At 40.2% G+C, this 14,403-nt stretch overlaps 1 protein-coding gene across 4 annotated transcripts in view; it reads right to left on the reverse strand.

The window, feature by feature from the left end:
- The window catches only part of Kcnt2 (potassium sodium-activated channel subfamily T member 2), a 264,951-nt gene extending 253,217 nt beyond the window's left edge, over positions 1 to 11,734 (reverse strand). For all 4 annotated transcript variants that reach the window (XR_007834440.1, XR_007834441.1, XM_051183174.1 and 1 more), the window contains exon 1: positions 11,563 to 11,734. Coding sequence is in view for 2 of the 4 variants with exons in the window: in XM_051183174.1 (XP_051039131.1) it covers positions 11,563 to 11,657 (95 nt within the window). In the remaining 2 variants the exon portion in view is untranslated. The remainder of the gene's footprint in view (positions 1 to 11,562) is intronic.
- Positions 11,735 to 14,403: the final 2,669 nt, after the last annotated feature.

A 14,403-nucleotide genomic window follows, 5' to 3' on the forward strand; every position in this document is an offset into this window, starting at 1 on the left:
AGGAACTATACGAAAACCCATGGGATTCATACTGTGCACTGGGGCTACTCCACTCAATCGAATCTGGTCCATGTTCATCATGCTGTTTCCTATGCATTAAATGCTACTGCATCTATTTCTAGAAATAGCCACCAATGTATGGAACAGGTGAAGCATATTAATAGATCAGCCTAAGCACTGAGTTCCTAATCAAGCAATCGCATATGATCCCAATTAAGCCCCAAGCACATCTCTGCAAGGCACGTTTTCATTATCACAGAGACCTGGTTAAAAAAAAAAAAAATGAATTCTATTCTACTAGAGTACAAATACTTCAGGGAACAGAACATGAAGAGTAATCCTGCAGTACCATCAAAAGTAAATCAATGGACATTAAACAAAGCAACAAGAAGGAGGCCCTGGCCAAAACTCCAGAAACAAACCCTTGACTAGCTTCAGAAAGCTAATTCCATTATCTTAAATAATGAAGTTTTATTCCCCTATGGTATTATTTTACTATTTCATCAGTTTTTTTTTTTCATGTTATCCATCACGGTATTATAATCATTAATTTTTTTTCTCTGTGTGATACATTACATTTTAGCATATTTCAAATAAAAACAGTCAATAAATGCATGGGAATCTTTCTTTTGGTTGTTGGTCTAATTTCAGTATTCCCAGACTGTCAAACACACAATGCCCTAGATGCAAAAGTAAATATAAATATATATATTGACCCCTAGAAAACAGGACCAACTTTGACGTTTATTATTTTAATATTGGCTATGAAAATGCAAAGTTTTGATAATTTCTATGTATTGAAAAAAAATCTTCCCATTGGTTTACTCATTAATTCTGTTTTTTGAAGAACATGAAGCATACTTGTGTCTTGTTATAAGCATATATATATAAGCTTATATATAAGCATATATATACGCATATAAGAATAATAGTAAGATTCTTTCCCTGACTCAATGTAAGAAAAGAGATACCATAATAGAGGGAGCCATTATAGGTTTAAGGAAAAATCTGGTACTAGGGAAATGTCCAGAGAACTACAAGGATAACCCCAACTAAAAATTTAAACAATAGTAAAGAGGCTACATTAAATGCCCTTCTCTGATAATGAGATTGATGACTACCTTATATGCCGTCCTAGAGTCTTCATCCAATAGATAATGGAAGCAGAAGCAGACACCCACAGCTAAACACTTAGCTGAATTCTTGAAATCCAGTTACAGACAGGGAGGTGATGAGCAAAGGGGTCAAGACCGGCTGGAGAAACCCACAGAAACAGCTGACCTGAACAAGGGGGGCGGTGGCTCATGGACTGCAGTCTTACAGCTGGGAAATCAGCATAGGACAGAACCAGAACCCCTGAACGTGTTAGTTAAGAGGCCTAAGCAGGCTATGGGGCCTCTGGTAGTGGATCAGTATTTATCCCTGTCATAAGAATGAAATTTGAGAGCCCATTCCACATAGAGGGATACTTTCTCAGCCTAGACACATGGGGGAGGGCCTAGGCCCTGCTCCAAATGATGTGACAGACTCTGAAGATCCCCATGGAAGGCCTCACCCTCCCAGGGGAGCAGAGAGGGGATGGGTTGGAGGTTGGTGGGGGAGGTAGGGGAGGATGAGAGGGTGAGGGAACTGGGATTGACATGTAAAACAAGCTTGTTTCAAATTTAAATTTAAAAAATCAAAGAAAATAATAATAAAATAAATGAGATTCTTATTTTCTCCCTGTACCTTGAAGCGACCTATGTATTTCTGTAGCGTCTATGACTTATCTATGAAGTGAAAAATGGGACAGAATTTTTCTCAATTCATATGAAGACTGGTAATGCATATGACATTATGAGATCAATGCTTGACCATATTAAACTCTTTGTAAATGTTCACAGTCTTGTGGGAAATACTAAATTCAGTATCATCGTCCATTTGCTTTGTGTAGTATAAATATTAAGGCGAAATGGCTGAAGCGGGGCTTGAACTCATTTGTGGGCAGATAACCAAGGTACAAAACGCTAAAAACTCACTCCATCTATAATTCACCAATGTAGTAACCACATGGCATGTCCATGGCTGAATTCATTAACATCACTCCTTCAAGGTACCTGTATAGCATGCCGATCACCGTCTCTGATTCCTGGGGCGTGGGTGTTATTTCCATTTTGAGGGGCCTGAGACAGCAGGCTGTAACTTAGTAAGCGCACATCTGGGCCTGGCTGTTAATAGCTAGTTGTTTACGATATGTGGACAATCTAGGAGTTTTCCCCCAGAGAGTTAAAACAAGGTTGAAAGGTGTTAATCTGCTTTTATCCCTATTTACACGGTGATTTACAAGATGGGTTAAGTGTGCCCTCATAATAACAATCTTTCATTATGATTGTATGTAAGCCCCATGGATTAAAACCAACAGAAAGAAGGCCTTTATTTCCCAGCTCAGCTGCTGTTTTTCTCATGGGGGCTTTGAATGCAAAATCCCTTTCTCAAACATATCTAGATCCTGTGAAAGTCGAAAGGCAGCTCAACTCAAGAGTTCACAGAACTCACACACTGAGGGGAGTGATGCTGGTTTTCAAGTAGCACCATGTTTGCCAAAGTGCTGAGCTGAAAAGGCACAGCTCCAGGAGAGAGGTCGCTTACTCTGAGCATCAAAGGGGTCAAGAGGGACTGGTCTGCTGCTTGCCACTGTCCCTGGGAGACGCTCTAAGCTTGACCAGCGGTTTCTGTTTCTGATGTCTTCTGCTTGCCAAAACGCATGAGGATGAATGGGATCAATTGAAAGTTCAGGTTCAAATTAAGGAGAAGTGCGCATTTGGTCTCCTCTTCCTGCTGATCACCTTCTGCCTCCACACCCAAACCATTCTCCTGTAATTTCTATGGGAAACCTGGGGCTCTCCTCGGCTCTAAGCTCTTGACCTTCAACTTTCAAGCTATCTCTCCTCCCCAGTGAAAAGGACAAATTGAATGCCACAGGTGCACTAATTCATTTACTACAAATAACTTTTCTGTTTCCAAGTATGTGGAGGCATTTGTTCCTCCCGTGAAATTATCCGACATCAAGTGAAACAGTTTGTTCTAGCTGTCCCCAGTTACTGGGCTATCAAGGGCACATTTCTAATCTGCTGCATGGTCTGTTTCAGTCCAAGCAGTTGCAGAGAACCCAGCATCATCCCTGTGTTCCGTTTTTGTGTTTGTTCTCTGAGAGCCAGAGTCTCTATCCATCAGCTTCAACGGTACACGTCCCACTTTTTTCCATAAAATGTACGGAACCGAATGTCCACTGCCTCCTATCTTCCAATACCCAGAGGCTGGGAGAACACAAGATGCTGACCAATGAACGAACCTTTAAATTAAATAGAAACATTATTCAATACAAGATGAGAGCACACTTCAACTCCCAAAGAACTGTAATCTTTGTTCATTAGTGCACAGATGTCTGATTAAGAGATCGGGGAGCCTGGAGATGTCTGACCTAGGTCCTCTGCATGTATGTTATAGACAAATAGCTTTGTGCTCTTAAGGGATGCCTAACAGTGGGAGCAGGTTGTTTCTAACTCTTTTGCCTGCTTGTGGGACCCTTCTCCTCCTACTTGGGTTGTGTCATCCAGCCTTGATGCGATGGCATGTGTCTGGTCTTTTTGTGACTTGGTATGCCATGTTTGGTTGATATCACTGGGAGGCCAGGTCTTCTCTAGAGGGGCACTTGGGTGGGGGTAGATCTGCGTAAAGGGTAGGGGGAAAGGGAAGGATAGGAAACTGCAGATGGGATGCAATGTATGAGAGAAAAATTAAAGGAAAAGAAGAGAGAAGGTTATAAACCCATAATAGAATACCATTAGAAAAGTTGTCAATATCGGTGATATTTTAGGCAATACGAGTTAATAAGTCAGTTTGGATGATGAGGTAAAACTTGTGATTGGGATATACAGTAAGATTCTTGGTTCCATGCAAAGTAGATTCGACTGCAGTTAATTATTTATTACTATATGTTAATTTCAAATATTTCCTGTAGATCAAATCCTTGGCAGATAATTAATATTTATTTTACTATAAAAAGAAAATACATATATGCAATATATATATATGTATACATATATATGTATATATACAATTTTCATATTGGTGGATAACTTTAAAAACAACAACCACTAGTGTTTGTACCAGAGAACATTTTGGAGCCAGTGAATTCATCTCTACTTTATCTGAACAGCGCCATGGACATGTAAAGAGACTTCAAGTGTGCCATTAAGGATTAAACTTTATCTGTGTTCTAACATGCCCTCATCCTCTTTAAACATTCTCTATAGACTCAAATAGGCGGTCTGTGAAAATCACAGTTCACACTTCCCTGCTTGGATCGCTCTCCTAAGCAGTGGGTCCTTAGTACAACTGCCCCTTGACTTTCTTAATTACTAAAGAATCCCTTGTTCTCTCCTTCCAAGGGCCCTAAGATAAGGTGCCCCTTACCTCAAAATTTCAGTTTCTTGTGCCACTTATTAACTCATCTCTTTACTCCTTAATCTCAAGATTAAAATTAGTTTGAAACGGTCCCCACACACTTTCATGTCTGTCACATAAGACAGCATAGCTCAATCTCACATTCTCAAAGCACCTAATGATTTTCCTCTGTAGTTACCTACCATGATGGTGTTAAAAAACTATTATGACAACTAAAAAACTGTATCAATTATAACAATTTTCTGGCTCATTAAATTCTGCCACACTGGATTGCAAAGGAACATAAAAGATGAATTTTCTCCTACTTTATTTTTATCCCAAGATATCGAATATGTTCTTTCTTGGCTGATGTTGATATCCATTTGACTTTCAGAAAGAGGATGAGACGATAACTGTATTTTCTTGTTATCAATGGAGGAACTATTACACTAGTTAACAATATTAGTGTTCATGCCTTTACCTAAAACTGCAACTTAACTGTGATAAGTGATGGTTAAGACCCTTATAACCGAGTGTACCGGTGCATTTGGAGAGCACAGGCAGAAGGAAAGGAACAAAAAGGAGCCTAGCCTGGGCTACACTGTGAGTTCTAGGCAAACCTGGTCTATAAAGACCAGATACCTACCTAGTTTACAGAAAATAAAAAAGCAAGCAAGGGAGGGAGGGAGGGGAAAAGGGAGAGAAGGAAAATAAGTTCTTATTTTTCCATGTCCTATAAAACACCCCGTGTTCAGTCATGAGTTGCCAAAAATTAATAGTCTTTCTAGATACTGTGAAGAGAAATTTTAAGTTATCAATCAAAAAACTCAGAGAAAGCATGAGACATTAAATATCTTAATGAAGTTTGGTAAATATTGCCTAGAAAAGTCAATATTAACAATTTCACACTTCTGGCTTTGGTGGCGAACACCTTTAATGCATCAATTTCTAGAAAGATTCTTATGAACAAGAATATGAATGGAAACAGCTGCAAATGGATGCAATGCATTTACGACTAACATCAGAAAAAGAAATCTATAACATAGCAATTGGTACCTATAAGTATGTATATTATTTTTCTTCTTCTTTTATTTCAACAGGTGGAGAATAAAATTACATTTAGCTTTCACTTTTATTCTATAATTTTCATATACTCTATCAAAATTGGTTTTCTCTCTCTTTTTTTGGCATGCATTCATTTATTCTTAGTGTAGGTAAGTCGGGAGAATCAAAAACATTAATTCTCTCCTTCTACCCTGTGGGTCCTGGAAACAGAACTGGAATCATTCAGGCTTAACATCAACTTTTTCCTGCTAGCCTGTCTTGCTGGCCAGCAAAGCTATGTTTTACAGAAGCTGTGCTATGTTACTACTAGAAAACAGGGGAAGTATTTTAATAATTCTAGGGCTATAGTTAATTTAATCAAAAGCATTTCCAACATCACTCGTCTGAACATGTGTTTGCACCCATCCTCAGGCCGAAGTTGAAGCTTCAGGTTCAGCGGAAGGTACAATGCTCTTCAAATGTTTCATATGATGTGTAGAAAATGGGACTTCAGTGTTCTAACTGTCCCAGACCAACTAATTTTAAAATTCTCATTTAAATTTCAGTGTAAGTCTGTCACAGGGAAAGAAAACTGTATGTTTCTACAAAAAAGAAAAAAGAAAAAGTAATGTCTGAATTCTTGCTAACACTTAAAAAACAATAATATCAATGTATTTTTCTCTGTGTTTCCTGTACTATGCTAAACATAAAATAAGTGTGTGGCAAGCAAGATGGATAAGTGGGTCTGGTTGGTACCTGACATCACCTGTGTTGACTGGCTAACCAAAAAGGCAAGTTCTGAGTTCTGCTAGAGGCCTGCTCAATAAATAAAAGTGAGTGGATGAGGGAAACACCTGGTGGATGACAATTTAAGCCTCAACACTCATGGGCACACAAGTGCACATGCACCTGCATAACCACTTACACATTTACTATGCATGCAAACATGTACACATACACACACACACACACACACACACACACACACACACACACACACACACAGACATGCAAAATGAGGGTGGCGATCACAGTTTTGTACCAATATCTACTTCAGCTTAGTATTCTTCTTGCCTTATTTATAATTTGTAGTGCTAAGAAAATCATGATTTTTTTCAGGATTATATAAATATATTGGCTTTTCAAAACGGGCTTTCTCTGTGTAATGTTGACTGTCCTGGAACTTGCTCTGTAGGCCAGGCTGACCTTGAATTCAGAGACCCACCTGCCTTTGCCTCCCAAGTGATGGATTAAAGGTGTGCACCACTGTCTGATTAGATTTAATAATAAATGTAAAATCATTTTTTGTGGTATTATATATATATACATATATATATACATATAGTTAATTGCACTATATAACTAAAATAGTAAAATGTCATCTTAAGTAATTACATTCTTTTTATGTATTAATTAATTTGAATTAAAAGGTTTGAAATAAATATCTTGTAGTCAATAACTACTGTTATTTGATATTGGAGAAAAAATATTGACTGATACAAACAATCCATATGGTACTGTAAAATCCATTCTTAATACCTAATTCTATTACATGCAATACTATATTTTGTGATATAATACCTGAAAATTTTCAACTACTCCAGCATCTATTCAAATTCTTTGCCTATTTTATAGAATGCCTCTTAAACTGGTCATTGATTGACTTGAACTTTTTGTTCAAATCCTTCTTTGGTTCTAATCACCAGCAATTTGCTTGCATTAATTTTAAATATCACCTATAAATCAAGAAGGATGTGCTGGAGATTACAGTTGAAATAACCACCCTAATGTTTGAAAATAAGATGGGTTAATTAAATAAGTGGCCTCTACTCTTTATAACTACAGCTAAAATCTGTCCATTAGCAGTAAAAGGAATTGTGACAATTTACCGATGTCCGGTTCACTGTGTTCTATACTTAAAATTTTAACAATTCAAAATGAAAGAGGAGAAAAGACCAGTAATAACTCACTGGAAGTCTTTAAAACTTGAGGCTTACCAGCATTTAACTGACAGAGAATACTTTAAATCTTCATTGTTTCACAATTACAGACACCTTGAGTAGAAACACGGGCTTCCATGAGCCTACATATTACAGAACGGCTCCTACGTGAAGCCAGTAAAAATGTATTCTCTACGCATGAGTTTCAATCATAGAATAAAAGTGAAATCACAAAATAGTCTAAATACTACACTAAAGATGCACTGAGGGCCTTAGTCCATTTCTAATACGATGACTTCAACTGCTTTATTTTCAGGCCAATGTAGAACATACTATCCACAAAGGGAACAAGATTTTCTCTAGACTTTAAGATGTACATTTTTTTTCTGGAACATAAGTCATAACATAAATAGTATTAGTATTATTCAATAAATAATACTTCCCTACCAAGAAGGAATGGTTTGCACTTCTGTGTATTTTTCTCAAACCTAAATAATGAGACCTGCCGTTCGACAACCATTCAAATGCCAGGTGAATGGAGAGATGGGTAAAAGTCATTGATAGAAATCATTTGGAACATGTTTTTGTGTTATACTCTGAATTTCAAAGAAATAAACATGTGTTATATGGAAAACAGACATCCTCAAGGCAAAAGTTGTGTTCTCACCCAGCAACTCTCGAATTTAGTCCAAAGTGTCATAGAGATGGATGCCATTCTCAGCACCGCTGGGACTAACACATAGTCTACGCAGAAAAGGAAAACACCTGCAGATGAGATGAAGTAATCTCATAATCTAAATATTACAGGTCTACCTGCATACGTGTGTTTTGGTCAGGTTAGGCTCAAGCCTACCTACAGTGAGGTTGCCTATCCTAAGTTACACACAGAAATAGAATATAAAACGTACACTATCTCAAGCCAGTTTTGATGGCTCGTGGATACACACCCACCATGTGAGAGGCTGAGGCAGATAGATTTTCATCAATTTGAGAGCAGCCTAAGTTAAACTGAGTTTCAGGCCACAAATCTGAGCTACTTTCATTTTTCTCTTCAAGATGACCTCTTCAGTTATCTACCGCATCCTTCCTTATTTCCACAAGCATGTCCTACTAAGATTTAGCTTAAAATTCTTAAAGTGATGGGGAGGGGAGATATAACAAAAAACAAAACAAATCTACTTCCGTATAGTTAGGACAAACACCTTCTGTCATCTCCAGGATGTCATTCAAACAGAGACGATGGCCATCTAGACTCCAAATTCCGCATAAGCCAAGAAAGAGGTTTATTTGGATTTTGGCAATGAAACCAGCAGTCAGTAGGGCCATAAAGTTTGCAAGAAGAAGGCAATAGCCACTGAGGGCAACTAGAATTTTATTGGGCACAATATAGTAAACATGTTTTAAATTATCCTACGCAAGAGGAAAGGTACTAGCATGGTTACAAAACAACTCCCTGTTTGCTCATTGTCCCTCTAGCCACATCTTCTTCATCCATGCTTAAAGTCTAGTGTGCTCCTGGAATGGCCGGGTGTGGCGATACAAAAGGTATGCATAGGAGGAAGTCTAAACAATATGAACAGAGCCCTCAGTGCATCTGTTGGCGGAGTCTGCAATCTATGTCATGGAAGCGTTTCTTCCCCAACTCCTTAGGAATTGAACACGCATATGTAGCTAGATAAATTAAGGTTTCTGCTCAGACTTAATTGCAAGGAGGAAACTGTGCTCTTATCAAACAGAAACGGCATGGCTTACTTACTGCATATGAGTTTAAGATCCTGAAATAGGAAAGGAGAAAGAAATATAACTGTGAATAGTTAAGTAAAAGAACAAAGATTTAGAAAGAAACCAAACGATAGTAGGAGCCATGAATTTATAATTTATAAATTGAGATGGAGGAAATACAAGTTACCTTTCAGTTCTAAGAGTTTTGAGGAATTAGAGTCACAAAGAACTGGAGTCATCTTGAATTGTCTTTATTTTTATATGACATATTATCCATCAGTCTTCCATAATCCTGGTTTCCTTGTTGCTAAAATAATAAGCTAGGTTTCAAGGCAAGTATGAGAACTAATGCCATGTGCCACATTAGTCCTGTGCCATCCTACCTCCTTCTTGCCACTATTCTATGATGTAGACATTTGTGAAATAAATATTCACACTATAAACATAAAATTACTAAGCTCATAATCACCAAATGGCTTGTCCAAGGCTACTCAACTATGAGGATATGAGCAAAGACTGAAATCTGTTCTCTCTGATTGTAATGATCTCTCCTTCAAAGATTAATAACAAATACAATATCAATTAAATATTAACTTTTACAAAGTCTCAAAAAATCAGTTAAATCTCCTAAACTCTTCCAGTATATAAAAATGGCTCAATAGTGAATAGTTTGTTTCAATGATAAATATAAGTAGATGTTTAAGTTAGAGTTAGGCTGGAAAAAAAAACCTTTTGTAAACACAAATTTTAAATGGCTACAAAGTTTCTAAAGTGATACATTGACACATAGGAAGCATAGCCAACCCAAACTCTGTGTCAGTGAATACTAAGATAGAAACTTTTATTGAAGAGTGAGGGCAACCACATGAACAATTAGCTAAACTAATAACTCTGAGCCATTGTAGCCAGGGCTTACTCAGAGAACCAGTCTACACTAAACTTCCTACACAAATTTCTCATGTTGAAGTAATGAGCCTGAAGTCTCAAAAGAAATGGAAATCCCATCCCTAGGGGAAGAAACACACACACATACTCACACAGACACACACACACACACACACACACACACACACACACACACACACACACAAACCCTTTGCTGAATTTTATGTCATTTCATAAGGATAAATAAGATAGTTTACCTAAATCTCAGCTAGCCATCTAAATTCATTCAAACATCCATTTAATTATCCAGTTAACTCCAGTTAATTCCACTTAACACCTCCTTTTAAATACATGCGCAGCAAATAACCCAGAAACGCCTTCTTTAAATTTCTAAGCACTGTGCAAGGCTCTGCCTAAAAAGAAGAGATTCACTGGAAACAGTATCCTTCACAAAGCATCCCTTCATATGCCACTTGGTTACTAATGGGGAGACCAAGAAAGATGCCGGTAATTGAAGTCCAAGATGGAATCCCCAGAGTGTTGGGATATGAGTTAGAACTGGGAACTGGGAATGCGAAGCAAAAACAGAGGGCATATTGCCCAATGATGAGTGCGGGAGAGAGTTCAGATTGGACCAATAATGGATCTTCTATCATCTAACTCAAATAGAACATTAATGCCAAACTGAACCACGGGGGATCATTTAAGCTGCACCGAGAGATTGGTTATACACATATTACTTTAAAACAAGAAAATGTGGCGTGTGATATGTGAAATTATCTTTCTAGAAAACAATTCAATGAAACATAAAAGTGTGCAAAAAAAAAAAAATCTAGCCAGAGCAACGTGTAAGTTAAATTGCACAAAGCTCTGATGCCATTGATAAAACATATAAGCAATGATTTGCAAGTAATAAATATTTCACCTTTGAAACTTATCATTTTGAGATATGCATTATCGGAGTGGAAATATGTTAATCGTGCTACAAGTACCCGTTTGCTGGGTTTTCTATTCCGAGCGTTCTTGCTTCACTAACTACCTGTTACATATTTAAACCGATTGCCCACCTGAACTCCCAAATATTTAAACAGCAGAAAATTCCCAGTGGCAAGCAAAGATGTAGGCGAGACAACACTGACAAGGAGTAAGTTTTAAGTTTCTACTGTGATTTTTCAATCGCCTGGATACATCTATGAGGTGGATTAGCTACACCAAGGGAAAAGAACAAGAAACATTTGACACTGTAACAGCGTGCCTTTTGGATGCGATCATAGCTCTGCTTGCAGCCTCATACACGGCCAGGGATGCAAAGCTAGACAAAGACTATCTAATAAATGCAACAAATGCATTGCAAGAATGATAAACTGGAAAGGAAAAGAGTTCCTTGTCCACAGCGACCGCTCTTCGGAGTCAAAATGGAGAGGTGTAGAGTCCCTTTTACTCCCTCAGCGCCGGGCTCCCTTTCTCTCCCTCCATCCTTCCCACATCTCTCCCGTCTTGTCCCCTTCCAAGCGGTATTCGTGGAACACTGCACCAGGCCACTCACCTGTCATCATTTTGCCAGCCTTGGTCCCCTAGCAGCAAATCCCGAAATCTGTACCTGGGAGGCAGAGGGGGCACTTCGCTCTCCAAATCAACCATTCTTCCTTAAGGAGTGGGCAACATCCAACAAGGGATGGAGGAGGACAGCGAGGGGCAGCGAACGCTGCAGAAGGGGGGGGGGGTACCGTGAGGAGGAAGGTGGGAGAAGGGCCGGGGGGGGGGGGGACGCGGAGGGGGAGGGGTCCCTCGGCCGGAAGCTGAGGCTGCAAAGGGGGCCGGCTCCTCTTCCCCGAGGGTGAGATGGGGGATGATGCAAACGGAGCTCAGGAGCAAAAGTCTGGCTGCGACTCGAACCGGCGCTGCCAAGGAACCGCCCCCAGGCTCGGCGCCGCCTCTGGTCCCTGGGACCGTCGGGGGAGGGGGGGTGGATGCAGAAGGGGGGAGATGCGGGAATGCAAAAGTTACTTCACCTACAAAAAAGAAAAAAGAGAGAGAAATCCCGCGGTGCCTAGAAAGAGGGAAGGTGGTGGGCGTGAGCGCCGCGTGATGTCCAGGCACTTTCCTGAAAGGCGGGGACCGGAGCCTCCCACCAGGGCATCCCTGGCGAGAGAGCAAGCTCTGGGCGCCGGCGGGCGGGCTAGAGCGGTGGGCTCGCCTCTCCCCGCACAGGTCTTTCCAAGCATTTGCTGGAGGCCCAGCCAATGAGCCTGCCCCTCATTAGCATAGCACAGTGACGGCATAAGGGTGTCTTGGGGACAACCAATGGGGGCGAGCTCATTAGCTGATTTCCGAGCTCCAGACCCTTCCTGGGGAGAGGTCGAGGGGGTCTGAGGAAGGTTCCCAAGTATCACCGGCATCCTGGCTGTGGTTGCCTTCAGCTGGCAGACGTGGTGGAAACGCATTGGTCCTGGACAGGGAATCCCCGCTCTCAGCCCAAGGAAAGTCCTTTCTTTCTCCGCCTCCCTTCTTACATTCTGAGAGAGAGGAGGGGTTTCCCTGGTCTGGGGGAAATTGCTGGGCCACCCTTAGGAAGCAGCAGAAGAGGAATATTTAAATGAAAGCTGAGCTTGCACCCCGAAGCAAGGCAGGGCTACTGAGTAGCTGGTGGTGGTGCCCTGGGCGCACCACAAGGTCAGAGGACTCGGAGCGGGCTGTTTAGCAGCTCCCTGGGCTTTTCCGAATCCCACCACCTCTGGTTTCTCCATGCATGCCTTGGTTTTTCCTTCACGAATGGATACCCCAGGGCATCCACACACAGAAACAGCCACAGCCCCCAAAGACACGCACTGCTCTGGCCCTCCTTACAAAGTCTGTATGCGGGAATAAGAGTATCATGAAAACGGGGCCACAATACAGCCAAGGAACAACTTAATAAACACACCTTTCCTGGGGGCAACAAACAATCAAAAATGAACCAGGCCGTCTGCAGTCTTAAAGTGAGGGTGGGAATAGGAAATACTAAAATGAGGGCCAGGTAAAGTTTATTTTCTTTTTATTGTTGCTTCGGATTTTGTATTTTGGGTGGGTTATTTGTTTTTGGGGGTGGTAAGTTTACTTATCAAAGATACAGTAATTAACTCGTTTTCATTAATGCTTAGTGGAGATCCTTTAGCAGAAGAAGTCCTAAAGAAGGCTTCAGGAAAATGAGTGTGACAGCCAATGAATTAATGCCAGCAAACAGTTGAAGGGGCACAGCCATGCACCTTCCCCTTCCTGCTCACTTAGATTTCCCAACTCTCCAAAGTGAGCTGGACGCGTTGCCTTCTTTCTCTGAAACCTCCATGATTCCTTTTTGCTAGTGGTGTTTATCACATTCCGACCTCTTCAATGATTATTTGTATATCCTTAACGACTTTTCTCCTCTGTTTTGTTCAGTGTCTTCAAAACAGCCAAACCTTGGGGTGTTGACAGAGGAAACACATGAAACAGCTATCGCTTGCTAGTTTCAGAGCAGGTGATATTTTAGGATAGAACCTAGCATCTTGTTTTTTCACTTTTGCATCAGTCTTGGTGGAGACCTGAGCGATCAGATAATAGAACAGCATTGACCGACTCTGTTAAAAAAGAATACCTAAAGATCTTCTGCTCAGCTTCCAATGTCATACATACACAGCTAGCCTTTAAGGACACTGATTGTTAACGTCCTAGTGTACTCAGCCAACAGTCAGACACAACTACTGTGCACGCTGGTTTTCTCCGTACCACAAAACTGTGATCAGAACAAAACGTTCCCAATTTGGTTGCTTCGTTAATAGAAAAAGAGAAAGGGGGGGGGGATTAAAAGCCTATCCTGACATTCTTAAAATGCAGTAATCATGGGTATCAGATAAGTTTTGATATTTATAATTGAGAGATTCTTTTTCTACTTTTAGCGACAGACTTTTTCTTTTGTGATTAATTTTGGCTTCGAGTTCTCCCACCTGACTTTCAGACTTTTATTCTTTTGTTTCTTTTCACATCAAGGCATTCCCCGCTGTTACAACGCATTTTCCTGTTCCAGCCTTTACCTTGGGTTCTCTCTTCACCATGCCGTTCACTCTTTTAGTCTCTTTCTCTCTCATGTGATTCAATTTGGGGAAACAAAATTAAACTTGGCACTGCATGTTACATTCCTAAACTATATAATCCTAGCTAATGTTGCCAGGTTTGCCAGTATAGATGATAGCAATAGAAAAGATTGTTCTGTTTCTCTCTGACTCTCTCTGCACACACACACACACACACACACACACACACACACACATACACACACTTTACATTCAAGTCTCAAATTTGCAAAGGATCTAAAGAGTTATTTGATATAAAGTTTATTTCTGTTTTGTTTTGTGTCCATGGGTTCCCCAAA

This window comes from Phodopus roborovskii, unplaced genomic scaffold, assembly GCF_943737965.1.
Source record: "Phodopus roborovskii unplaced genomic scaffold, PHOROB, whole genome shotgun sequence".
Lineage (NCBI taxonomy): Eukaryota > Metazoa > Chordata > Mammalia > Rodentia > Cricetidae > Phodopus > Phodopus roborovskii.